At 42.3% G+C, this 24,004-nt stretch overlaps 2 protein-coding genes across 3 annotated transcripts in view; one reads left to right on the top strand and one right to left on the bottom strand.

The window, feature by feature from the left end:
• Nucleotides 1–8,337: 8,337 nt before the first annotated feature.
• On the top strand, nt 8,338–15,105 carry LOC124142223 (probable dimethyladenosine transferase). Its single transcript, XM_046510564.2, has 6 exons — nt 8,338–10,398; nt 11,627–11,713; nt 12,141–12,202; nt 12,446–12,531; nt 12,690–12,796; nt 13,323–15,105. Exons 1-4 carry the CDS (start codon nt 10,279–10,281, stop codon nt 12,525–12,527), a joined length of 351 nt encoding a protein of 116 aa, XP_046366520.2. The 5' UTR covers nt 8,338–10,278; the 3' UTR covers nt 12,528–12,531; nt 12,690–12,796; nt 13,323–15,105.
• A 3,287-nt stretch (nt 15,106–18,392) lies between these two features.
• Nucleotides 18,393–24,004, bottom strand: part of LOC124142222 — a 39,879-nt gene continuing 34,267 nt past the window's right edge. For both annotated transcript variants that reach the window (XM_046510562.2, XM_046510563.2), the window contains one exon: nt 18,393–23,065. In XM_046510562.2, the coding sequence (XP_046366518.2) occupies nt 22,913–23,065 (153 nt within the window). In that variant the 3' untranslated portion in view covers nt 18,393–22,912. The remainder of the gene's footprint in view (nt 23,066–24,004) is intronic.

The following is a 24,004-nucleotide window of genomic DNA, read 5'->3' as shown; positions in this document are numbered from 1 at the left end:
AACACAGCAGTAAAGGCAGGTGACCCGAGTCTGGTGTTAATGTAATTTGAAGTTGTAATAGCGAGAATATTTATTATCAAGTTAAGATATTAAGGGGAACATTTGCCCTGAACCGTTGTGTTGCTGTCTTCTAGTCTAACTTACTAGAGGAATAATCCATGGAAAGTCCGAACTCCATACCCATGGATAGCTGTTGTATAGCTTGGAAGCTGGTGTAGTAACGCTGGGTATTTTACGATCACTTTTTCACTTACTGGTGGGTACATGTATGGATGAAAGATAGAGTTATCTCCCTTCGCCTTCTGCCGATGTTTCTCCTATCATCGATTCTTCAGATATATCTACAGATATTAGCTTTCGTTTAGGGGTAGCTGGTTGGAAAGTAAATGTAGCAGGTTTAGGCACACATTATCACGATAAAAATGGTGACCAAAATTGAAACGTAAGTTCCTTATAAAACTAAGACTTAAAGGGCGACCTCGCTTTTGTGTCTAGTGCCAGTTTCAGTCCAGGTCTACACGTTGTAAATAATGCCTAATGGACACCTGGGTCAATCGGAGTACTCGTGAACTCTTAGATTGTATAAATCATGAAATTGGAGTCAACAGACAAAGAATGTTGTGTTTGAACGACTTGAGCCAAACTTACTAAAGCAGCCAATTTGCCCGGGGATAGCCGCCCTTTAAATATTTGAACTCGAAAATCGCATGGAACCCATATGACGGTGAAGGACACCATGAAGGAAAGGACTTTAAGATAAGCGTTTATATCTGGTATGGAACCTGGGCCTTAGGCGCGATGAGCCGACGCCTTAGCCACTCAGCTACATCCTCGCCCCCTTATGTCATCTATATGCGAGGCCCGTGAAGATCCGGGCTGGAATAGGCATTCAGCAACCCATGCTTGCTGTAAGAGGGATATATGCTTGTCGTAAGAGGCGAATACTTCATGCCGAGTGCGGTGTTGAACAACAAACAACAAACAACAACATCTATGTGAAATATGATACTTAAATAAATCATCATTACTGCTACATGAACGGCCACCTTCATACCGATGCACAAGTACATTCATCAAAGTGTTCATTTCTCCACCCACACTGATAAGATACACATTGTTTGTTTGTTTCTTGTTTAACGCCGCACTCAGCAATGTTCCAGCTGTATGACAGCGGTCTGTAAACAATCGTGTCTGAACCAAACAATCCAGTGATTGACATCATGAGCATCGACCCTCCCAACTGGGATACGATGACAAGCATCAACCAAACGAGCGAGCCTGACCACCCGATCCCGTTAGTCGACTCTTATGACAAGGATGGGATGGTGAATACCTATTCTAACCCGGATCTTCACGGGTTGCCTTGACACGTGGATGAGCAGGGATGTATATGCTTTCTGACGTACATATTATATGTGTGTGTGTGATGTAATGATGTATATATATGTTCTCTGCACGTGGCACTGTGTGTATTGTTTTAGAATAAAGTTCTGTTCTGTTCTGATATATAGCTTGCGTTATACTGTAGGGCCGCCGTTAATTTCTTACTCACATCATATACACTATTAACAAGCAAACACACTGAATGAACAAGCAGTCAAGACGGCTTTTATCTTCCATGTATGTGAGGGGAATGGGCTTCTTTTCTACCAATGAACAAAGGGAGACCACCCATGTCAGACTATTTCTTTGAGTGTATCAGTGGCGATGCTTGCATGGGATTTCCCAGGCGACTTGCTCAGCCCGTCGTTCCGCGGCAATAAAGTGCGGACGTCCCGCCAACCTTAAACACACATCGCGCCTTACACACCAGCAAACAGTCCCCAGTTAAGTCGAACGGTCTTTACTAGCAAACATTTTCATAATTAAGCCAGACAATGCTCAGGGACAAAACAAACTGAACCTGCCCTTCTTATTATCAACGACGGTAACCACGGCAACGGTCACCACAACTTTATCTGCTTCCCCTTTTAAAGTCTTTGGCTCCCATAGACATGCAGCCGTAGAGGTTTAAAATTAGCTATGCCGGAAATGGACGATGACGCCTCGTTCTGACTTCGTCTCGGTAACGTAGTTACCGTTGTCGTGGCCAACGTCCCTTCTGTTTTGAACAGATTCACTATCGCTCTTGCTCCCTATCGCTCTGCATTTCGTTGACTACAGCATCGTTTCAAGATCTTCTACTGACAAGATGTTTACAAGGCTGCATATTCAAGGTATTTAAGAATGCAATTATTGTATTTTAAAGTGTTTAGAACGTAGATAAGTACTGACATTGGCCGTAGTTTGACAGCAGTACCGATGGTGATGACACTGGCCGCCATTTGCAATTGATTTGATTCAGAAATTGGTGTCTTCTAAATCTCTTGTCTGCTCTGAAATGAGAGCGGTCCGGATAAAGCTATATGACGGACGATGTTATTCAAACATTATAGATCAAATGTGTGACATTGTATAACTTTGATATCTATTTAAACGTAAACTACTCTTTCAAACGAACGGGCTTGGAATGACATGACTAAAACACATAAACACAATGATGAAATGCTCATAGTGTCGATAGTACTCTCTACTCCTAATCCACCTGTCTGTCCATCAGTCCGTCCGTCCGATCGTCCGTCCGTCCGCCAATCCATTCAGGTTCTGAAGAGTAAATAAGAGCTGTACAACTTTTCGTAGAGATGTGTAGCAAAATATCTAGATCTATATTTGTTGACTAGAGGCTGGGCGATGTCTTTTATCAAAGTTGTACAGTGTAACCTCGTTAACTCGAACTCCTTAACTCGATATATTCATTGAACATGTATTTTAATGTATTATTAAATTTGTTTATTTTTCTTTTCAGCACGGGAAGACATGATCCGGTATCATGTCACTCCTGCTGCGAGTTTATGGCCGTCGCTGGATGAGGAATCCGACTGTGTATGTAGTTTATCTACATCTGTTTCGGATTTGGCCGCCGAATAGATCACTTAAGTGCTTTTGTCGATGTCCCCCACGCACACTATTGCCATTGCAGATTTTCTCTGTGTGTTATTGTGTCCTGAAAAATAACTGCATGATCCCCCTCCTCCAATTGCATGATTCAAACAGTCGATCAGAATTTCTGTCTTGTTGTAGCGCCTTATTGCATGTGTAACCTGTGTATCACACTGACTTTCTTTTCCACATTGTTATTTGAAAACCTCCTATATACCTCGCCCACTGACCCTCCTTTCTCCCTCCCTCCCCACTCACTGATGTAGCGTCCCCAGGCTGCGTCCCCGACCCCCTCTCCCAACCCTCTGAATGTTTTCACCCCCTTCTGGGCCCGCCCTGACCACGGTGAGACGCTCCCCGCCCCAGTCACCATCACCTACGTCGACCACTATCCTGCCCCTAGTGATGACGACAGTGACTACTGGGTCTACGAGGACGAGGATGACGACAGCTTCGTGGAGGACCGAGAGGTTCATCCTCTGAGGAAGGCGCTGAGGAGAGTGGCTGCCTTCTGGAGGAGAATCTTCTCGTAGGTTTCTCATCCAGTGTGTGTGTGTGTATGAGTACAAGAATAAATGTGTAAATGTGAGTGTGAGAGGATGTATTTTGCTTGTTTGACAGATAGTGTAGGTGTGTATGTGTGAAAGGATGTATTTTTGCATGTGTGATAGAGAGTGTATGTGTGAGATGATGTGTTTCTGCATGTGTGACAGAGAGTGTATGTGTGAGAGGATGTGTTTTTGCATGTGTGACAGAGAGTGTATGTGTGAGAGGATGTGTTTTTGCATGTGTGACAGAGAGTGTATGTGTGAGAGGATGTGTTTTTGCATGTGTGACAAAAAGTGCAAGTTTGTGATGTGGGTGAGTGTGTGTTTTGAATGTGTGATTGGGTTTAAGTGTGTATGTATGAGAGTGTTCGTTTCACATGTGTGTTTGGGTGAGTGTAATCATATGTGTATATGGGAGTTGGAGTGATTTGCATCTAGTATTGTGTGTAAGTGTGTATGTGTTGTGCATGTGTGTTTGATTTTAAGAGTACATGTGCGACAGGATGTGTCTCGCGTGTGTTTTGAGTATATGCATAAGAGGATGTGGTTTGTATGTGTGTTTGTGTGAGAGGATGTGGTTTGGTGCCCCTGTAATAAAGCATTTCTCCTTTTTGGACTGTTTTGGCTACACCCTTTTGGTTTATGTTTGGACACACTCTTTCGATCGTCTTTTCATTTTTTTAGGCTCACTCTTTGACTGACATTTCTAAGTTGATTCCGTTCTCTGATATAGGAGAACCGTTTTTGTGCTCACTTTTGGCCCTGCTTTAAATACTTTTTTTTGGACACATACTATTCCATATCTTAAATATATCTAAATAAAAATAGAATAATCGTATACACATGAGTCTGTTTTCCTTCCTTGGATCTAGCAACGACTAGGTGACAGCAACACAGCAGTAAAGGCAGGTGACCCGAGTCTGGTGTTAATGTAATTTGAAGTTGTAATAGCGAGAATATTTATTATCAAGTTAAGATATTAAGGGGAACATTTGCCCTGAACCGTTGTGTTGCTGTCTTCTAGTCTAACTTACTAGAGGAATATCCCATGGAAAGTCCGAACTCCATACCCATGGATAGCTGTTGTATAGCTTGGAAGCTGGTGTAGTAACGCTGGGTATTTTACGATCACTTTTTCACTTACTGGTGGGTACATGTATGGATGAAAGATAGAGTTATCTCCCTTCGCCTTCTGCCGATGTTTCTCCTATCATCGATTCTTCAGATATATCTACAGATATATGCTTTCGTTTAGGGGTAGCTGGTTGGAAAGTAAATGTAGCAGGTTTAGGCACACATTATCACGATAAAAATGGTGACCAAAATTGAAACGTAAGTTCCTTATAAAACTAAGACTTAAAGGGCGACCTCGCTTCTGTGTCTAGTGCCAGTTTCAGTCCAGGTCTACACGTTGTAAATAATGCCTAATGGACACCTGGGTCAATCGGAGTACTCGTGAACTCTTAGATTGTATAAATCATGAAATTGGAGTCAACAGACAAAGAATGTTGTGTTTGAACGACTTGAGCCAAACTTACCAAAGCAGCCAATTTGCCCGGGGATAGCCGCCCTTTAAATATTTGAACTCGAAAATCGCATGGAACCCATATGACGGTGAAGGACACCATGAAGGAAAGGACTTTAAGATAAGCGTTTATATCTGGTATGGAACCTGGGCCTTAGGCGCGATGAGCCGACGCCTTAGCCACTCAGCTACATCCTCGCCCCCTTATGTCATCTATATGCGAGGCCCGTGAAGATCCGGGCTGGAATAGGCATTCAGCAACCCATGCTTGCTGTAAGAGGGATATATGCTTGTCGTAAGAGGCGAATACTTCATGCCGAGTGCGGTGTTGAACAACAAACAACAAACAACAACATCTATGTGAAATATGATACTTAAATAAATCATCATTACTGCTACATGAACGGCCACCTTCATACCGATGCACAAGTACATTCATCAAAGTGTTCATTTCTCCACCCACACTGATAAGATACACATTGTTTGTTTGTTTCTTGTTTAACGCCGCACTCAGCAATGTTCCAGCTGTATGACAGCGGTCTGTAAACAATCGTGTCTGAACCAAACAATCCAGTGATTGACATCATGAGCATCGATCCTCCCAACTGGGATACGATGACAAGCATCAACCAAACGAGCGAGCCTGACCACCCGATCCCGTTAGTCGACTCTTATGACAAGGATGGGATGGTGAATACCTATTCTAACCCGGATCTTCACGGGTTGCCTTGACACGTGGATGAGCTGGGATGTATATGCTTTCTGACTTGTACATATTATATGTGTGTGTGTGATGTAATGATGTATATATATGTTCTCTGCACGTGGCACTGTGTGTATTGTTTTAGAATAAAGTTCTGTTCTGTTCTGATATATAGCTTGCGTTATACTGTAGGGCCGTCGTTAATTTCTTACTCACATCATATACACTATTAACAAGCAAACACACTGAATGAACAAGCAGCCAAGACGGCTTTTATCTTCCATGTATGTGAGGGGAATGGGCTTCTTTTCTACCAATGAACAAAGGGAGACCACCCATGTCAGACTATTTCTTTGAGTGTATCAGTGGCGATGCTTGCATGGGATTTCCCAGGCGACTTGCTCAGCCCGTCGTTCCGCGGCAATAAAGTGCGGACGTCCCGCCAACCTTAAACACACATCGCGCCTTACACACCAGCAAACAGTCCCCAGTTAAGTCGAACGGTCTTTACTAGCAAACATTTTCATAATTAAGCCAGACAATGCTCAGGGACAAAACAAACTGAACCTGCCCTTCTTATTATCAACGACGGTAACCACGGCAACGGTCACCACAACTTTATCTGCTTCCCCTTTTAAAGTCTTTGGCTCCCATAGACATGCAGCCGTAGAGGTTTAGCTATGCCGGAAATGGACGATGACGCCTCGTTCTGACTTCGTCTCGGTAACGTAGTTACCGTTGTCGTGGCCAACGTCCCTTCTGTTTTGAACAGATTCACTATCGCTCTTGCTCCCTATCGCTCTGCATTTCGTTGACTACAGCATCGTTTCAAGATCTTCTACTGACAAGATGTTTACAAGGCTGCATATTCAAGGTATTTAAGAATGCAATTATTGTATTTTAAAGTGTTTAGAACGTAGATAAGTACTGACATTGGCCGTAGTTTGACAGCAGTACCGATGGTGATGACACTGGCCGCCATTTGCAATTGATTTGATTCAGAAATTGGTGTCTTCTAAATCTCTTGTCTGCTCTGAAATGAGAGCGGTCCTGATAAAGCTATATGACGGACGATGTTATTCAAACATTATAGATCAAATGTGTGACATTGTATAACTTTGATATCTATTTAAACGTAAACTACTCTTTCAAACGAACGGGCTTGGAATGACATGACTAAAACACATAAACACAATGATGAAATGCTCATAGTGTCGATAGTACTCTCTACTCCTAATCCACCTGTCTGTCCATCAGTCCGTCCGTCCGTCCGATCGTCCGTCCGCCAATCCATTCAGGTTCTGAAGAGTAAATAAGAGCTGTACAACTTTTCGTAGAGATGTGTAGCAAAATATCTAGATCTATATTTGTTGACTAGAGGCTGGGCGATGTCTTTTATCAAAGTTGTACAGTGTAACCTCGTTAACTCGAACTCCTTAACTCGATATATTCATTGAACATGTATTTTAATGTATTATTAAATTTGTTTGTTTTTCTTTTCAGCACGGGAAGACATGATCCGGTATCATGTCACTCCTGCTGCGAGTTTATGGCCGTCGCTGGATGAGGAATCCGACTGTGTATGTAGTTTATCTACATCTGTTTCGGATTTGGCCGCCGAATAGATCACTTAAGTGCTTTTGTCGATGTCCCCCACGCACACTATTGCCATTGCAGATTTTCTCTGTGTGTTATTGTGTCCTGAAAAATAACTGCATGATCCCCCTCCTCCAATTGCATGATTCAAACAGTCGATCAGAATTTCTGTCTTGTTGTAGCGCCTCATTGCATGTGTAACCTGTGTATCACACTGACTTTCTTTTCCACATTGTTATTTGAAAACCTCCTATATACCTCGCCCACTGACCCTCCTTTCTCCCTCCCTCCCCACTCACTGATGTAGCGTCCCCAGGCTGCGTCCCCGACCCCCTCTCCCAACCCTCTGAATGTTTTCACCCCCTTCTGGGCCCGCCCTGACCACGGTGAGACGCTCCCCGCCCCAGTCACCATCACCTACGTCGACCACTATCCTGCCCCTAGTGATGACGACAGTGACTACTGGGTCTACGAGGACGAGGATGACGACAGCTTCGTGGAGGACCGAGAGGTTCATCCTCTGAGGAAGGCGCTGAGGAGAGTGGCTGCCTTCTGGAGGAGAATCTTCTCGTAGATTTCTCATCCAGTGTGTGTGTGTGTATGAGTACAAGAATAAATGTGTAAATGTGAGTGTGAGAGGATGTATTTTGCTTGTTTGACAGATAGTGTAGGTGTGTATGTGTGTTAGGATGTATTTTTGCATGTGTGATAGAGAGTGTATGTGTGAGATGATGTGTTTCTGCATGTGTGACAGAGAGTGTATGTGTGAGATGATGTGTTTCTGCATGTGTGACAGAGAGTGTATGTGTGAGATGATGTGTTTCTGCATGTGTGACAGAGAGTGTATGTGTGAGATGATGTGTTTCTGCATGTGTGACAGAGAGTGTATGTGTGAGAGGATGTGTTTTTGCATGTGTGACAGAGAGTGTATGTGTGAGAGGATGTGTTTTTGCATGTGTGACAGAGAGTGTATGTGTGAGAGGATGTGTTTTTGCATGTGTGACAAAAAGTGCAAGTTTGTGATGTGGGTGAGTGTGTGTTTTGAATGTGTGATTGGGTTTAAGTGTGTATGTATGAGAGTGTTCGTTTCACATGTGTGTTTGGGTGAGTGTAATCATATGTGTATATGGGAGTTGGAGTGATTTGCATCTAGTATTGTGTGTAAGTGTGTATGTGTTGTGCATGTGTGTTTGATTTTAAGAGTACATGTGCGACAGGATGTGTCTCGCGTGTGTTTTGAGTATATGCATAAGAGGATGTGGTTTGTATGTGTGTTTGTGTGAGAGGATGTGGTTTGGTGCCCCTGTAATAAAGCATTTCTCCTTTTTGGACTGTTTTGGCTACACCCTTTTGGTTTATGTTTGGACACACTCTTTCGATCGTCTTTTCATTTTTTTAGGCTCACTCTTTGACTGACATTTCTAAGTTGATTCCGTTCTCTGATATAGGAGAACCGTTTTTGTGCTCACTTTTGGCCCTGCTTTAAATACTTTTTTTTGGACACATACTATTCCATATCTTAAATATATCTAAATAAAAATAGAATAATCGTATACACATGAGTCTGTTTTCCTTCCTTGGATCTAGCAACGACTAGGTGACAGCAACACAGCAGTAAAGGTAGGTGACCCGAGTCTGGTGTTAATATAATTTGAAGTTGTTATAGCGAGAATATTTATTATCAAGTTAAGATATTAAGGGGAACATTTGCCCTGAACCGTTGTGTTCTAGCCCAATTTACTAGAGGAATATCCAATGGAAAGTCCGAACTCCATACCCATGGATAGCTGTTGTATAGCTTGGAAGCTGGTGTAGTAACGCTGGATATTTTACGATCACTTTTTCACTTACTGGTGGGTACATGTATGGATGAAAGATAGAGTTATCTCCCTTCGCCTTCTGCCGATGTTTCTCCTATCATCGATTCTTCAGATATATCTACAGATATTAGCTTTCGTTTAGGGGTAGCTGGTTGGAAAGTAAATGTAGCAGGTTTAGGCACACATGATCACGACAAAAATGGTGACCAAAATTGAAACGTAAGTTTCTTAGAAAACTAAGACTTAAAGGGCGACTGCGCTTCTGTGTCTGGTGCCAGTTTCAGTCCAGGTCTACATGTTGTAAATAATGCCTAATGGACACCTGGGTCAATCAGAGTACTCTTAGATTGATATAAATCATGAAAATTGGAGTCAACAGACAAAGAATGTTGTGTTTGAACGACTTTAGCCAAACTTACTTAAACAACAATATGCCACCACGGCCATTTAAAATACCTCAATGTTATATGTATAACAATGTATGGGGTTTAATGAATTAAAAGTGCACCAAATGGTTGAATGTGTGACAATAGTGCTATGAATAAATTGTCATGAAAGTGGGAAAATGGATAGGTCCTGGGTATTGGTGAACCAAATCTACGTTCGAGTCAGCAAGATAAAGTACAAATGCTCCAAAACTGGTACGAACCTGATGTGAACTTTAGGTACGGGTTAACCATTTTCAGTGGGTACGAATCTCTTTGGCTATGGATCACCTACCGTATTTTCTTGAGTATAGTGCGCACCCATGTATAATGCGCACCCACCTCTAGCGGATTCAGTATTCTGGAGAAAAAAAAAGAATTCGCTTATCAAGCGCAGAAAAACATTACACCTTACCCCTTCAGCGAAGTCCGGTAAACGAACGGGCAATGAAAAACTTGGTCAGTACAAATTCGAAATTTGAGATAAAAAAATCACCAGACATGTTGATTTACCGTTTAAATTGTATTTTTTGTTCTGCTAGGCATTGTTTTCCATCCAGGGATTAAGATTACCTTGTGTAAAGAAAGCCGGAAACAGCAATCAGCTGTACACACGTTTTTTTTGGAATCTACCGGTGATTCGGTCAAGACACACCCAATGATATAACTTTACAGAATTTTAATGCAAGGTAGTATCCAAATCTCGTGGAATCACACTGTCATTGCAGGCATCACCTTCAAGCATGACTTCGGCCAGCACATCCTCAAGAACCCTCTGGTTGTTGTCAGCATGGTGGAGAAGGTCAGTCTACATTGGACATCATTTTGTTCTCAGCACTCAAAGAAATGGTTACTGGCTAGCGACCAGTTGACATCGCCAACTCCCTGTTATAGCACTTGGGCTGGGACGTGTAACTCGGGTACTTGGGTTGGGTGGGTACTGACAAGGACCCGGGTACCTACAGAACTACCCGGTCATGTGATATATATTGTTTAATGACAAAAATGATCTTGTACTATATGGTTACACTAAAAGTCACTAATGTTTGCATTTCTTTCTGACTATGCACCCAGACTTTTATATGTTTGAATAAAGATAAAACTTCAGTCAACGTCAGTGTATGCATGACCAGATCGATTTATACGTGTATCTCAATACATTTTGTCCAGGGCTACGGTCAAACTTTTCCCAATCGGACATTTTGTACCTATCTCTTGAGACCAACAGTGGGTACCTGGGTAGGGTCGGGAAATAGGTGCGTGGGTACCCCTGTAGTAAATTTGGACTCGTCCCAGCCCTGTATAGCATGTACATGATTGCATCTTGTTAGAAATATTTATCCAAAGATGATAAACAAAACTGACTCTTGTCAGGAAATATTAAAAAACACCATAAAATCACCTTGCTAAAATACAACTTTAGAAAAGACATGTGGACGATGTCATGTGACTCATTCACGTGTAAACTACAATCAAACAACACGATGATGCACTTTCAGTTGTGTCATTGCTTACCATCTGTCTGTCTTTCTTTCCCAAAATACAATTCTGAAACCTAATTAAGCTATTTCCCCAAAATGCGTAGCCAGTATATATCGCGAAATCCCTAGTACATAGTGTTAAGGATAAGCTTGTGTAAATCAAATTTGGGGAATATTGGTTCACGTCAATTTGCAAACAACTAATGGATACAGGCATATCTTATGAATATAAAAATTGAGTGCGAAACTAAAGAAAATAAAAAATGTAATTTGTATAACTGAAGCAGTGAGCGTAGTCAGGTGGCACCTGCTTTTTAGACAATGGCGATAACTGGTACAGTTGGTTGATGGGAATCTTCTATGTTCTCTGTTTTGATTCGCAATCCAACATTGTCATTTATGTTGGACTAGAGTTAACAATGTTAAAAAAAACAGACACAAAGATGTATATCTAAGGAAACTTCACAGAGAATAAGTCAATAGTTTACAAGTTGGTTGATGGAAGAAAGTGCGTGGCAGCTGATTGTTAAAGTCCCTGTGATGTTGCAGGCTGCGCTGCGGCCGACAGATGTGGTCCTGGAGGTCGGCCCTGGTACGGGCAACATGACGGTCAAGCTGCTGGAGAAGGTCAAGAAGGTCAGTCTGGACCAGCGGTCAATCATTCAAACTTTCTATGGTTGGGTTTAATATGATCTAAGATACTGGACCAGTACTTGACTGGAGTAAAGGTATACTTTGAACAAAAAGAAAATTATAAATACCCAATGAGTGAAAGAGAATGATTACATAGGAGTAAATACTCACTGAGAGTATTATCTAGAGCACTGGCGTCGGCTACTTGTGAGTGCTGCTTATTACTTAATAGCAACACTTTCTCTTTTCTACCAACTACATAATGGCCTGGCTTGCTGGAAGATCTTACAGTCATAACAATGTCAAATGTTTCAGGTGGGAGATATAGTGTCACATGTTTCAGGTGGTGGTTAACGATGTCACATGTTTCAGGTTGTAGATACCAATGTCATATGTTTCAAGTGGTGGTTAACATTGTCTCATGTTTCAGGTTGTGGCCTGTGAGATTGACCCCCGTCTGGTGGCGGAGCTGCACAAGAGAGTTCAAGGAACGTGAGTGCACCTCCTCTTAGATGTTGGGTCTTGTATTTATGGAGTTATTTCAGACAATGATAGGAGGTGTTGGAGGGTAAATATGCTTAGGTTTGAGTCTTATCAAGAGGTTCGATAAAAAAACAACCCAAGTTCAAATCAATGATAAAAAGAATGTTTTCAATGCTGTTTTTTTAGGAATAGCCCTATAGTCTGTATGCATATCACACTACACAAATGAATGCATGTTGTTTTCCGTCTCAGCCCCCAGGCCACCAAGCTGCAGGTAATGGTGGGGGGACGTCCTCAAGACAGAGCTGCCCTCGGATTCATTGTTCTGTCATAACATAGTAAGTACTGGCTTGTTGTTGCACTGCTCAGTGCTCAGATTCCACAACGGAAGTGTATTCTATTGATGTTGGACGTTCTATTTATTTTTCGTTTTCGTGATACATCTTAATGTGTCAAAAGGTGTTCATGATAGCGACTTGTCCATGTTTATTTCTAGACAATACCTGCAGATTTTGACATCAAGGAAAAAGTAGTGAAGATTCTTGAAGAGACCAGCTTTGACAAGAAGCGAGCCCGCACGATGGATATTGATGACTTCCTGGCGTCTGATCCCCTCCTCCCATACTTCCTCCTGTAGTCTCTACCTAACATTATCCAACTAGTGAGGGGTTGTCCGGTAGCCTAGTGGTTAAAGCGTTCGCTCATCACGCCAAAGACCCGGGTTCAATTCCAAAAATAGGTACTTGTGTGAAGCCCATTTCTGGTGTTCCCCGCCATGATGTTGCTGGAATATTGCTAAAACAAAACTCAATCACTACTGATTAGTGTTTGGTGTAACAGCCATTAAAGTAAACATTAATGGTATGAATCAATATTTTGTACTTAGTGTGCGACTAAGATCGATACTTGCATCAGGAAGTAAAATATAGGATCCACCGATGCATCGTCCCACCACTAGTAATAATTGTATAGCACTATGAGCATGTTTTAGGGCAAGTGAACACCTAAATTTAAATATGCATTTAGTAGTAGTAGTAGTAGTAGTAGTAGTAGTGATAATGTTATATGCATATTTAAATTGAGCAATTATTAATATCATGATTATCATGATTATTCATCTTCTTTCCAGGCTGTTGAACAGTTTCAACAAGGACGGCTTCCATTTCTCCTGATGCAAGATGTGGTTCCAGTATTGTCTGATGCAGTGTGGGAACTTTCGATGGACAACAGGCAGTGGGCTCTTCATGGACAGTGAAGCTTCATTTGTTTGTTTCTGTGAACACTGAACACTGTGACATCTCCGTAAAAGGCGACTATGCTTGTCGTAAGAGGCGACTAACGGGATTGGATGGTCAAACTCGCTGACTTGGTTGATGCATGTCATCAATCCCAATTGCGTGGATTGATGCTCATGATAATAATCACTGGATTGTCTAGTACAGACTGGGATAATTTACAGACCGCCTCATATAGCTGGAATATTGCTGAGTGCGGCGTTGAACACGAATCAACTGTGACATCTGAATGCATGAATGCCAGTTGTAGAGTACACATCGTCGTGAGGTGGAACACTCTGAAGTCTGTCATGAAGCTTGTGTCAAGGAATCACAGACACTGAATATCGTGGAACACTTTGACTGCCAACAGTGGTGGCTGTCAGTCTGACCAGATGACAGGTATTACATTAGTGCCAATACCTTGCGATACCTTGAGGTACATTGTGTGTACTGTATCGTGACCTATATCAGCAGCATGTCATATGGTATGCAATTGAATTTCATACTATTTGCTGACAGTGTGTATGTATGTGTGTGCAGGAGTTCTCAAGCCATTGTATATTTTAAAAGTTTTCACAACATGATGGGTGACGAGTGACGACAAGAATCGTTAAAAGAAAGACACGAAGCCTGTAAATCGATTCTATAAACACTTGTTTATTTGGTCAGTGCCAGAAAATAAATATGTATGTACATTTGGGTGTTCTCTGTCGAGACCGATGTGTGTGGCATGGTGGTTCAACACACCCATCTTGCAGACACTTGTTTCCCCGACACTGATGTCAAACGTTCAACGCCCAGTCTCACACACAGCCAGCCTCGCTCGCTCGCACGCTCACGCTCTCTCCAGCTTGCTCCACCTATATACAGGTGTGTGGTCCTAAGTACACAGGAACTGATGACAAGTACACATGCATCTGTATTGATGACATATCCTGGCAGAAATCACCTAATACCATCACCTGTTCCTGGAACATGATAAGAACTTTCGTCATTATGCTCCAACTTCAGATCTCAACAAATAGGTCGTTTCCTAATTGAAACCACTTACGATTTCAGAGTATGATTATTATTCCAAAGTAAACTTGGTGTTGGTTGAAATAAGGTTCCAGGTTTTTAATATTACCCGCCCACCATGAGCATGGCTGTTGTGTAATATTCCATTAGGAACAGGAGATGGTACATGAAGAGGCAATGGTTGCCATACTGTCAGTGAACTTGAACAGATAACAGCATAACCTTGCAATTATAAGAGGAAGATTTCCTTGCCTATACATAAAGTACACAGAAAGAAGTCCTAGTTAACAAAGACTGACATTAATGAATTAAGTATTGCCACTTTTCAGCAATTAAGTCCATGTCCCAGCTGGGGTCAACGGTACAACAATGTAACAGCTGATTAATATGTATCCCCCCCCCTCAGGCAAGACTGTTCTTAGTTTTCAGTTACTAATGCACTTACAAACCAAACTAATTTTTTTTAATGAAAATACATGATCAAATGTACCCTTCTGACAGAAATAAAAAACTAAAGTGAAACCCTCCTTCAGTTTAAACAGAATGTTTCACTTTGACTAAACCACGAAATATTATGCCAAAATAAAAAAATTAAAAATCGAATATTCTTATGTCAACCTGTACAAGCAAAAAATCCATTAACCATGAACTAAAAAAAGTGTGGTCTTACGTGAAACAGTACAAAGCGGCTACAGTCAAACTGTTTTAACAATGACTCACTCTATGGCATAATTAGGAGTACATTAAGGGTGGTAACGATATGGTGAAACAGTCGGTAGTTGATATGCATCGTATTGCATACCAACCATATTGTCATGGGAATTAGATGACATAATTTGTACTGCATAACCACTATATCATGTATATTAATACATACCGTATTGCATACCTACTATATTAATGGGAATACATATATTACATACTCACTATATTATTGGGAATACATTTATTGCATACCCACAATACATAATAGGAATACATACCGTATTGCATACCTAAAATATTAATGGGGAATACATGCCGTATTGCATACCTACCATATCGATGGGAATACATATCGTATTACATACTCACTTTATTATTGGGAATACATAGATTGCATACCTACTATGTTAGTTGGTATACATATCATATTGTGCTACCTGCAGCCACCATATCGCTTCGTCCCTAACAGACCAACATATTGCCTGCCTGGCTGCCTGTGTAGATGTAACTGGTCAACAATAACAGTCAGTGATTCATATGACTTGCTGTAGGCTGGAGCTACCAATAAGTTCATCCCTGAATGATTACATGACATATACTACTCAAAAGAAGTTAAGGATCACCTGATTCTTTCATATTACAATAGTTAATCTCTCATGCCATGACAGATTAACATTACCAATATGAAAGAATCGGGTGATCCTTAACTTCTTTTGAGTAGTATATTACAAAAGTGAACAGTGTGCCGCCAGTCCTATGCACGACGAGCTGATTGTTCCAAGATGAGGACATGCATACACCGATTATGGATTTCAAACTTTCTTCCGAAAATAATTATAATGTTGTTCAAACATGACCTCGTATTAGCAAATATTTAATTATTTACTGTTGCCGTGTCAAATTAAACCTTTCTTCCTTGAAACAATTACTCATTGTGTACTACACAAAACAAGTTAAAGAATACTCACAATGGAAGGCTGTGAGTTGCAATAATCACTAGCCATGACTAAGTATAGTCATATGGAAGCATTGAGAGTTCTTTAACTTCTTTTGATTTGTATATTTGAATAAAACATCAATGACACACTGAATGTCAAGCATTGTACTGGTGGTACATTGTGGCTATGTATAGTCAGACTACAGCCTGATGTTCCAGTGAGAGTCAACAAGTGATGTCTGGCTGGTATTACTGTAGAACAGATCAACAAATATCTTGAAAACAAGTTGAGCTAAATTTAAATATGTTAAATTCAACAGTAACAGCTGGGGCGTGTATACTGACAATGAACTGACCTGACCGATGCACAATTACTTATCTCCCTTTGAGAAACAATTTCCTAGCATTTCAAAATGCACATTTGTTTGTTGATTAAACACTGAACTTGGCAATATTCCAGCCATATTACAGCAGTCGGTAAATAACGAGTCTGGACCAGACAATCCAGTGATTGACATCATGAGCATCGATCCACGCAATTGGGATACGATGACATGCATCAATCAAGTCGGGGAGCCTGACCACTCTATCCCGTTCGTCGCCTCTTAGGAAATGTACGTGACTCCACCAAACTAACGATTCAGTAATACTGGAACATGAAGCAGCTTGTGGAGGAACCAACAGCTCAGTATGTTTCTTTCAGAGGGAGATAAAAGTTTTGATTAAAGAACCACTGCACGCAAGATATCATTACACATTGAAATGAATTCTATCCCAAAGATGGTAATGAGTCTATGAAATAGCTACATTTCCTAATTTGACTAAATTCAGTGGATTTGCCAGCATTTGTCCATACAACATTTTTCCTTGCCAAAAGACAACAAACTGCCACTTGTTTGACAGCACATAACATGTACCCAACCATCACAGCATTCAATGACAAGCCTATGATTCACAAGGTCAGGGTCAAGTCAGTTAAGAACATCATTCATAAGCTTGAGTGTTGGTTACCCATTGCGGAATAAAGACAAAAGAAGTCACTAGCAATGTGGGCCAGAAGTCAGACAATTACTGGCCCTGATGAACAAGAACTACTGTACAAATGGATCTTTTCCATGGGTGAGATGGCAACGTGAATGCATCTTATTTCTGATGCTAGAAAAACATCGTGGCAAGGTTGAAGGAAGTCTTGACTGCTATGAGATGATGCAGTGTGCTCATGTTAGTTTCTAATACTGCCTGCTGTGCAACATGACAGGATTGACACATCCAACCATGTTACCAGGTCCAGACATAGAAGTGCTCTGTGACAGAGTGTAGTGGGGGAGGTCCAGATATAGCAGTACTCCATGACAGAGTGTAGTCAGGTTGTGGGGGAGGTCCAGATATAGAAGTGCTCTGTGACAGAGTGTAGTCATGTAGTGGGGGAGGTCCAGATATAGAAGTGCTCTGTGACAGAGTGTAGTCATGTAGTGGGGGAGGTCCAGATATAGAAGTGCTCTGTGACAGAGTGTAGTCAGGTTGTGGGGGAGGTCCAGATATAGAAGTGCTCTGTGACGGAGTGTAGTCAGGTAGTGGGGGAGGTCCAGATATAGAAGTGCTCTGTGACGGAGTGTAGTCAGGTAGTGGGGGAGGTCCAGATATAGAAGTACTCCATGACAGAGTTGTAGTCAGGTTGTGGGGGAGGTCCAGATATAGAAGTGCTCTGTGACAGAGTGTAGTCAGGTAGTGGGGGAGGTCCAGACATAGAAGTGCTCTGTGACAGAGTGTAGTCAGGTTGTGGGGGAGGTCCAGATATAGAAGTGCTCTGTGACAGAGTGTAGTCAGGTTGTGGGGGAGGTCCAGATATAGAAGTGCTCTGTGACGGAGTGTAGTCAGGTAGTGGGGGAGGTCCAGATATAGAAGTACTCCATGACAGAGTTGTAGTCAGGTTGTGGGGGAGGTCCAGATATAGATACTCCATGACAGAGTGTAGTCAGGTAGTGGGGGAGGTCCAGATATAGATACTCCATGACAGAGTGTAGTCAGGTTGTGGGGGAGGTCCAGATATAGATACTCCATGACAGAGTGTAGTCAGGTTGTGGGGGAGGTCCAGATATAGATACTCCATGACAGAGTGTAGTCAGGTAGTGGGGGAGGTCCAGATATAGATACTCCATGACAGAGTGTAGTCAGGTAGTGGGGGAGGTCCAGATATAGAAGTGCTCTGTGACGGAGTGTAGTCAGGTTGTGGGGGAGGTCCAGATATAGAAGTGCTCTGTGACAGAGTAGTCCGGTTGTCGGGAGGTCCAGATATAGATACTCCATGACAGACTGGTAGTCAGGTAGTGGGGGAGGTCCAGATTTAGAAGTACTCCATGACAGAGTGTAGTCAGGTTAGTGGTAAGGTCCAGATATAGAAGTGCTCTGTGACGGAGTGTAGTCAGGTTAGTGGTAAGGTCCAGATATAGAAGTGCTCTGTGACGGAGTGTAGTCAGGTAGTGGGGGAGGTCCAGACATAGAAGTGCTCTGTGACAGAGTGTAGTCAGGTTGTGGGGGAGGTCCAGATATAGAAGTGCTGTGTGACGGAGTGTAGTCAGGTAGTGGGGGAGGTCCAGATATAGAAGTGCTCTGTGACAGAGTGTAGTCAGGTTGTGGGGGAGGTCCAGATATAGAAGTGCTGTGTGACGGAGTGTAGTCAGGTAGTGGGGGAGGTCCAGATATAGAAGTGCTGTGTGACGGAGTGTAGTCAGGTAGTGGGGGAGGTCCAGATATAGAAGTGCTCTGTGACAGAGTGTAGTCAGGCTATGGGTAAGGTCCAGATATAGAAGTGCTGTGTGACGGAGTGTAGTCAGGTAGTGGGGGAGGTCCAGACATAGAAGTGCTCTGTGACGGAGTGTAGTCAGGCTATGGGTAAGGTCCAGATATAGAAGTACTCCATGACAGAGTGTAGTCAGATTGTGGGGGAGTGACATGAACGGATGTGTGGGAAGGTAAGGATAAGCGTCCAGAAGACCATAAACACACTGAAAAATAACTCTCAAGGAAGAGGAGAAATACAAGATACAGACTTACTCATGAAAACCAACCTCTTAAAGGAATGTGCGATTATTATTAGTTCTTTTTTGAAAATGTATTGTTTTATGCTTAGGGAATTTGTAGTTTTTTGGGGGTGTATGGATCATGTGGATCGGGATGCTCCGCCAACTACATTGATATACACTGAAAAAGTCACAGCTGCAACACTCACTGAAGGATGTTAGTTCCATCCATCTCCTACCAATTGTGTCATGTTACAAAGACCTACCTCTTGAACTGGTTCTCTCCAAACCAGAAAGAACCAGTCTATTATGAAACATGCCAAGACATGTAGGGAATTAAAGTTATTCGTGGATAAGAAATGACATACTCATGTTATTGATGGTAATATAACATACAATTTGGTTAACATTCAATACAAATTATTTCACAAAGGAACTTTTACAAGTTTAATACTGTTGATCTCATTGCCATTAAATATGCAACATATCCTGTGCCTTATTTGGTATATTTTCTAACCATTATGTTACAAGATCTATCTTCTTGCCTGTTTGATACAAATTTGAACAGTCCACAGAGTCTGAGCTAGTAGCCTGGAGAACCATACTTTCACACATCACACACAGTTTCTCACATGTAGACCTACAGGGGAAACCCCAAACTTATTGTCACAAACATACAAAGGATGATCAGGTGCAACTCAATATACTGACAACAAACACGATAAAGCCCTATGAAATAAGATCTGTAAAGGATCTACATGCATTGATTGGAAATAATTGTCGATCACACGTCTACTCTACATGATGGCATGGTGCTACACTGAAGATGGGCAGTGGTTATGATGATGATGATGAGGATTTTGAGAGAGGGTAGGATTGAAGCTGCTATTGAAAACAGTATTGGAGCAAGGTCAGTACTACTGAGCCCCTTTGTGGAGTACTGAACCTGTTTAATGCTTGATAAACAACCCATCACCCACTAGGCCAGCCCACCGCCCCCAAGGTAATGATGACGATGATGATGATGATGATGAAATGCTTTTTAAAAGCTTCACAAATACAAGACTAACATACAATATTTACAGTAACACGTTTTGTCATGACCCACCCTCCAGTGTGACCGCACTACCATGCTTGGGCATGAGAAGACCATGGGAACAACAGATGGATAAACAGGACAAACAGATGGACCCAGGACACTTAGAGGACCAACAGATGGACACAAAGGACACTTAGAGGACCAACATATGGATAAAAAGAACATTAGAACAAACAGTTGAGTAAAAAGGACATTAGGACCAACAGATGGACAGATGGACACATGACACAGGGACCAACAAATGGACACATATGACACTAGGACCAACAGATGGACACACATAACCAACAGATGGACACTGGGACCATCAGATGGACACAGGGACCTACAGATGGACACTGGGACCAACAGATGGACACACAGGACACTGGGACCAACAGATGGACACTGGGACCAACAGATGGACACTGGGACCAACAGATGGACACACAGGACACTGGGACCAACAGATGGACACAGGGACCAACAGATGGACACTGGGACCAAAAGATGGACACAGGGACCAACAGATGGACACTGGGACCAACAGATGGACACTGGGACCAACAGATGGACACTGGGACCAACAGATGGACACTGGGACCAACAGATGGACACACAGGACACTGGGACCAACAGATGGACACAGGGACCAACAGATGGACACTGGGACCAAAAGATGGACACAGGGACCAACAGATGGACACTGGGACCAAAAGATGGACACTGGGACCAACAGATGGACACTGGGACCAACAGATGGACACAGGGACCAAAAGATGGACACTGGGACCAAAAGATGGACACAGGGACCAACAGATGGACACTGGGACCAAAAGATGGACACAGGGACCAACAGATGGACACTGGGACCAACAGATGGACACTGGGACCAAAAGATGGACACACAGGACACTGGGACCAACAGATGGACACAGGGACCAACAGATGGACACTGGGACCAACAGATGGACACAGGGACCAACAGATGGACACTGGGACCAACAGATGGACACAAAGGACACTGGGACCAACAGATGGGCACTGGGAACAACAGATGGGCACTGGGACCAACAGATGCATGAATACATAAGACACCGGGGCTGTCCCAAACCTTCTCCTTGCTCTTGGTAGTTAAACCTATTTCCTTTCACAGCCTGTCACTTGGCATCGTTGTTTTCCCCTCCTCTGGTCTAGCATAGGAGGCAACCTGAAGGTGAGGTAGTAGCCTGGTGAAGCCAGGATCACCGCTCAGGGCACCACTCAGGTTAAGTAACTCCATTCAAAACGATGGACCTGGTGTCCGTAATGGACCAGAGCCATGCACCTCACACGGGAGTGTCACACAGTTCACTCATGGGCAAAGACAAAGCCAAGGGTCAACCTGAAGCACTGCATCAATGAACTGGTCCATCACAGCACAGTCTGGAGAGGCTGTTAGTCTGGCACATACAATGCCATCAACAGAAATACTGAGCATTAAAGATTGAATCCAGTGACATGTTGAAGTTTGAGGTCCAGGGTACCGTTCCTCAAAGCGAAAGTAGCACTATGACAGTCGTAAACCTATGTTAAAGTATGGGAGTTACGATCACCTAAGCGCTAAGATCGCTTTGTGGAACGGGGTCCTGGACATGCTGGAGTCCTGACTCATCGTTCTGTCCACGAACACCACTGATTACATACGCCAACCTACCTACACTTACATAGTAGATACAAATTTGTACATGTCATTTACAGATCTGTGTCTTTGCAATAATATATTTCTCTCCAGAGTTTATAACAATCTGCCCACTATATAATAAATATAACAGTTTTCGTACACAATACACAACAATAATGCACAATATTCACAAAAAACCTTGTCTATTTGAGAGAATTTTCCAATACTTATTTCCTATTATTACATGGGCCGCATCATACATATAGAGTTTCAACACTATATACACAAATTATCTACAGTTAAAACTGAGCAATATTTACACTACAATGTCAGTCCACAGTCCAGCCACAACAAAACTTGGAAATTGGTTGATGAAAATGTAAGAGTTAGTAAGTTGGTTTTAATGCGACTTTAGTTTCAGCTTACTGTGGGAGGAAAACACTAAGTGACATCATCACCACTTACGACTTGGGTGAAATCAAGCAAGAATGGGTATGGTGCTGACAAACCAAGGATCATCAGAGTGATTCGTACCACGACCTGCAGATCCTGGTAGGGTAAGGTATGCAACTCTGCACAGCAAATTCTGATTTCTTGGACAACGGTCTTATCCACATCCCGACTGTCAATGGGCTATCACTGATATTACTGGTCTGATTTGTGTACTGTGTTTTATTAAAAAACATTATTAGTGCTGAGAGGATGATTAAAGAGAAAATGGAATATTCACAACGTTGCGGCTTCACACACCATACAGGACTATACATTCTCAGAGGTAACTGAAAAATTAAAACTGTGTCACAAATCCCCACTCTGTACACAGGGCAATGAAGTCTACATCAAATGTGCTTCATCTTAAAATATATCTGTTGCCCACTATAAGATGATCAAATATACCATACTGTAGTATCTCATTTCTAATCTTCATATCATCTTTAGAAGCACTTGCAATGAGCATGGATTTGAATATTTTTGTTCATGGCAGGAAGCAGCTAAAATCAACCTGTAATTGTTCAGTGTAGTCACTCTAGGACATAGAATACAAGCTCTAGGACAATAGGACCGTCCTGACTCTGTGACACTGCTCCATGAATCACCGGAATCAGACCACTGTCAAGGTCGTTCATGTAGAAGTCGGCCAGCTTCTCGCCATTGGATCCAATCTCGTACCCAACCTGCAAGTATACAAATCAGGCCACTTCAGTCTCTTTAGAGGACTGAATTTCTATTGGATTTATTGATTTGTTCCCCCCAAAACATATCTGAGTGTGAGAAACAGCTAAGGAAATTATCATTCCATACTTCATAATGATGCCTTGTACACTGAACAGTGATACATAGCATGTCTACTGAATGTGGTAGGAAAACCAAAAGTGAGGTGACGTGAAATGGGGTTTAATGTCGCCTCCAAGATTATTGCACTTATATAGCGACGTGCATGTACATGTGTGTTTGTGTGGCTGCTTGTACTAGTCCGGACTGATGCCGATTTATAGTGCTAGCTCACTGAGATACCATGCCCCAGTTTAACATGAATACCCCACTCAGACACAGTATACTGACTCCCGAGTATACTGACTCCCGAGTATACTGACTTTTAACCCCTTAATGCCGAGCGCCAGACAGGGTAACAACAAGTACCATCTTTTAGCGTCTTTTGGTATGACACGGCCGGGGATCGAACCCCGGACCTTCCACTCTCCGGTTGGACGCTCTACCACGATATCACGGAGGCGGTCACCAAAAGTAATGTAGGAGTCGCACACATACTGCTGACCTAACATAACAAGCATGAAATACTCATATCCCCCACCAATAAGACATGTCCGGTTGTGTGTAAGGCATTAGCCGTCCGGAAATGAGCACAACTGCCATTTCCAGTCAAAGTCAAAGTCATTGCTATGGAAACACGAAAAATATTTTTTTAAAATTCCCAAACTACAATTGCCAGTTCACCACTAGACCTATCAATGTGCCAAGTTTGGTTAAGATATCTCTCATAGTAATTGAGTTCTGCTCCAGAAATGAAACGTGATGGACGGACCGCACCCATTCCTATATCCCCCTTCAACTTCGTGGCAGGGGATAATCAACAGTGGATAATTCTACAGCGT

The sequence above is a fragment of the Haliotis rufescens genome, unplaced genomic scaffold (genome assembly GCF_023055435.1).
Source record: "Haliotis rufescens isolate VD_foot unplaced genomic scaffold, xgHalRufe1.0.p SCAF_2, whole genome shotgun sequence".
Classification (NCBI taxonomy): Eukaryota; Metazoa; Mollusca; class Gastropoda; order Lepetellida; family Haliotidae; genus Haliotis; species Haliotis rufescens.
The sequence above is the reverse complement of the archived record's forward strand: the minus strand, read 5'-3'. Positions and strand labels throughout refer to the sequence as shown.

What these genes read in the sequence shown, in the direction of transcription:
- LOC124142223 (XM_046510564.2), top strand. Translation starts at nt 10,279, where the DNA reads ATGCAAGGTAGTATCCAAATCTCGTGGAATCACACTGTCATTGCAGGC. An exon ending in TGCTGGAGAAGGTCAAGAAG is followed by an intron (nt 11,714 to 12,140) that starts GTCAGTCTGGAC and finishes CTCATGTTTCAG; the next exon opens with GTTGTGGCCTGTGAGATTGA. An exon ending in CACAAGAGAGTTCAAGGAAC is followed by an intron (nt 12,203 to 12,445) that starts GTGAGTGCACCT and finishes TTTCCGTCTCAG; the next exon opens with CCCCCAGGCCACCAAGCTGC.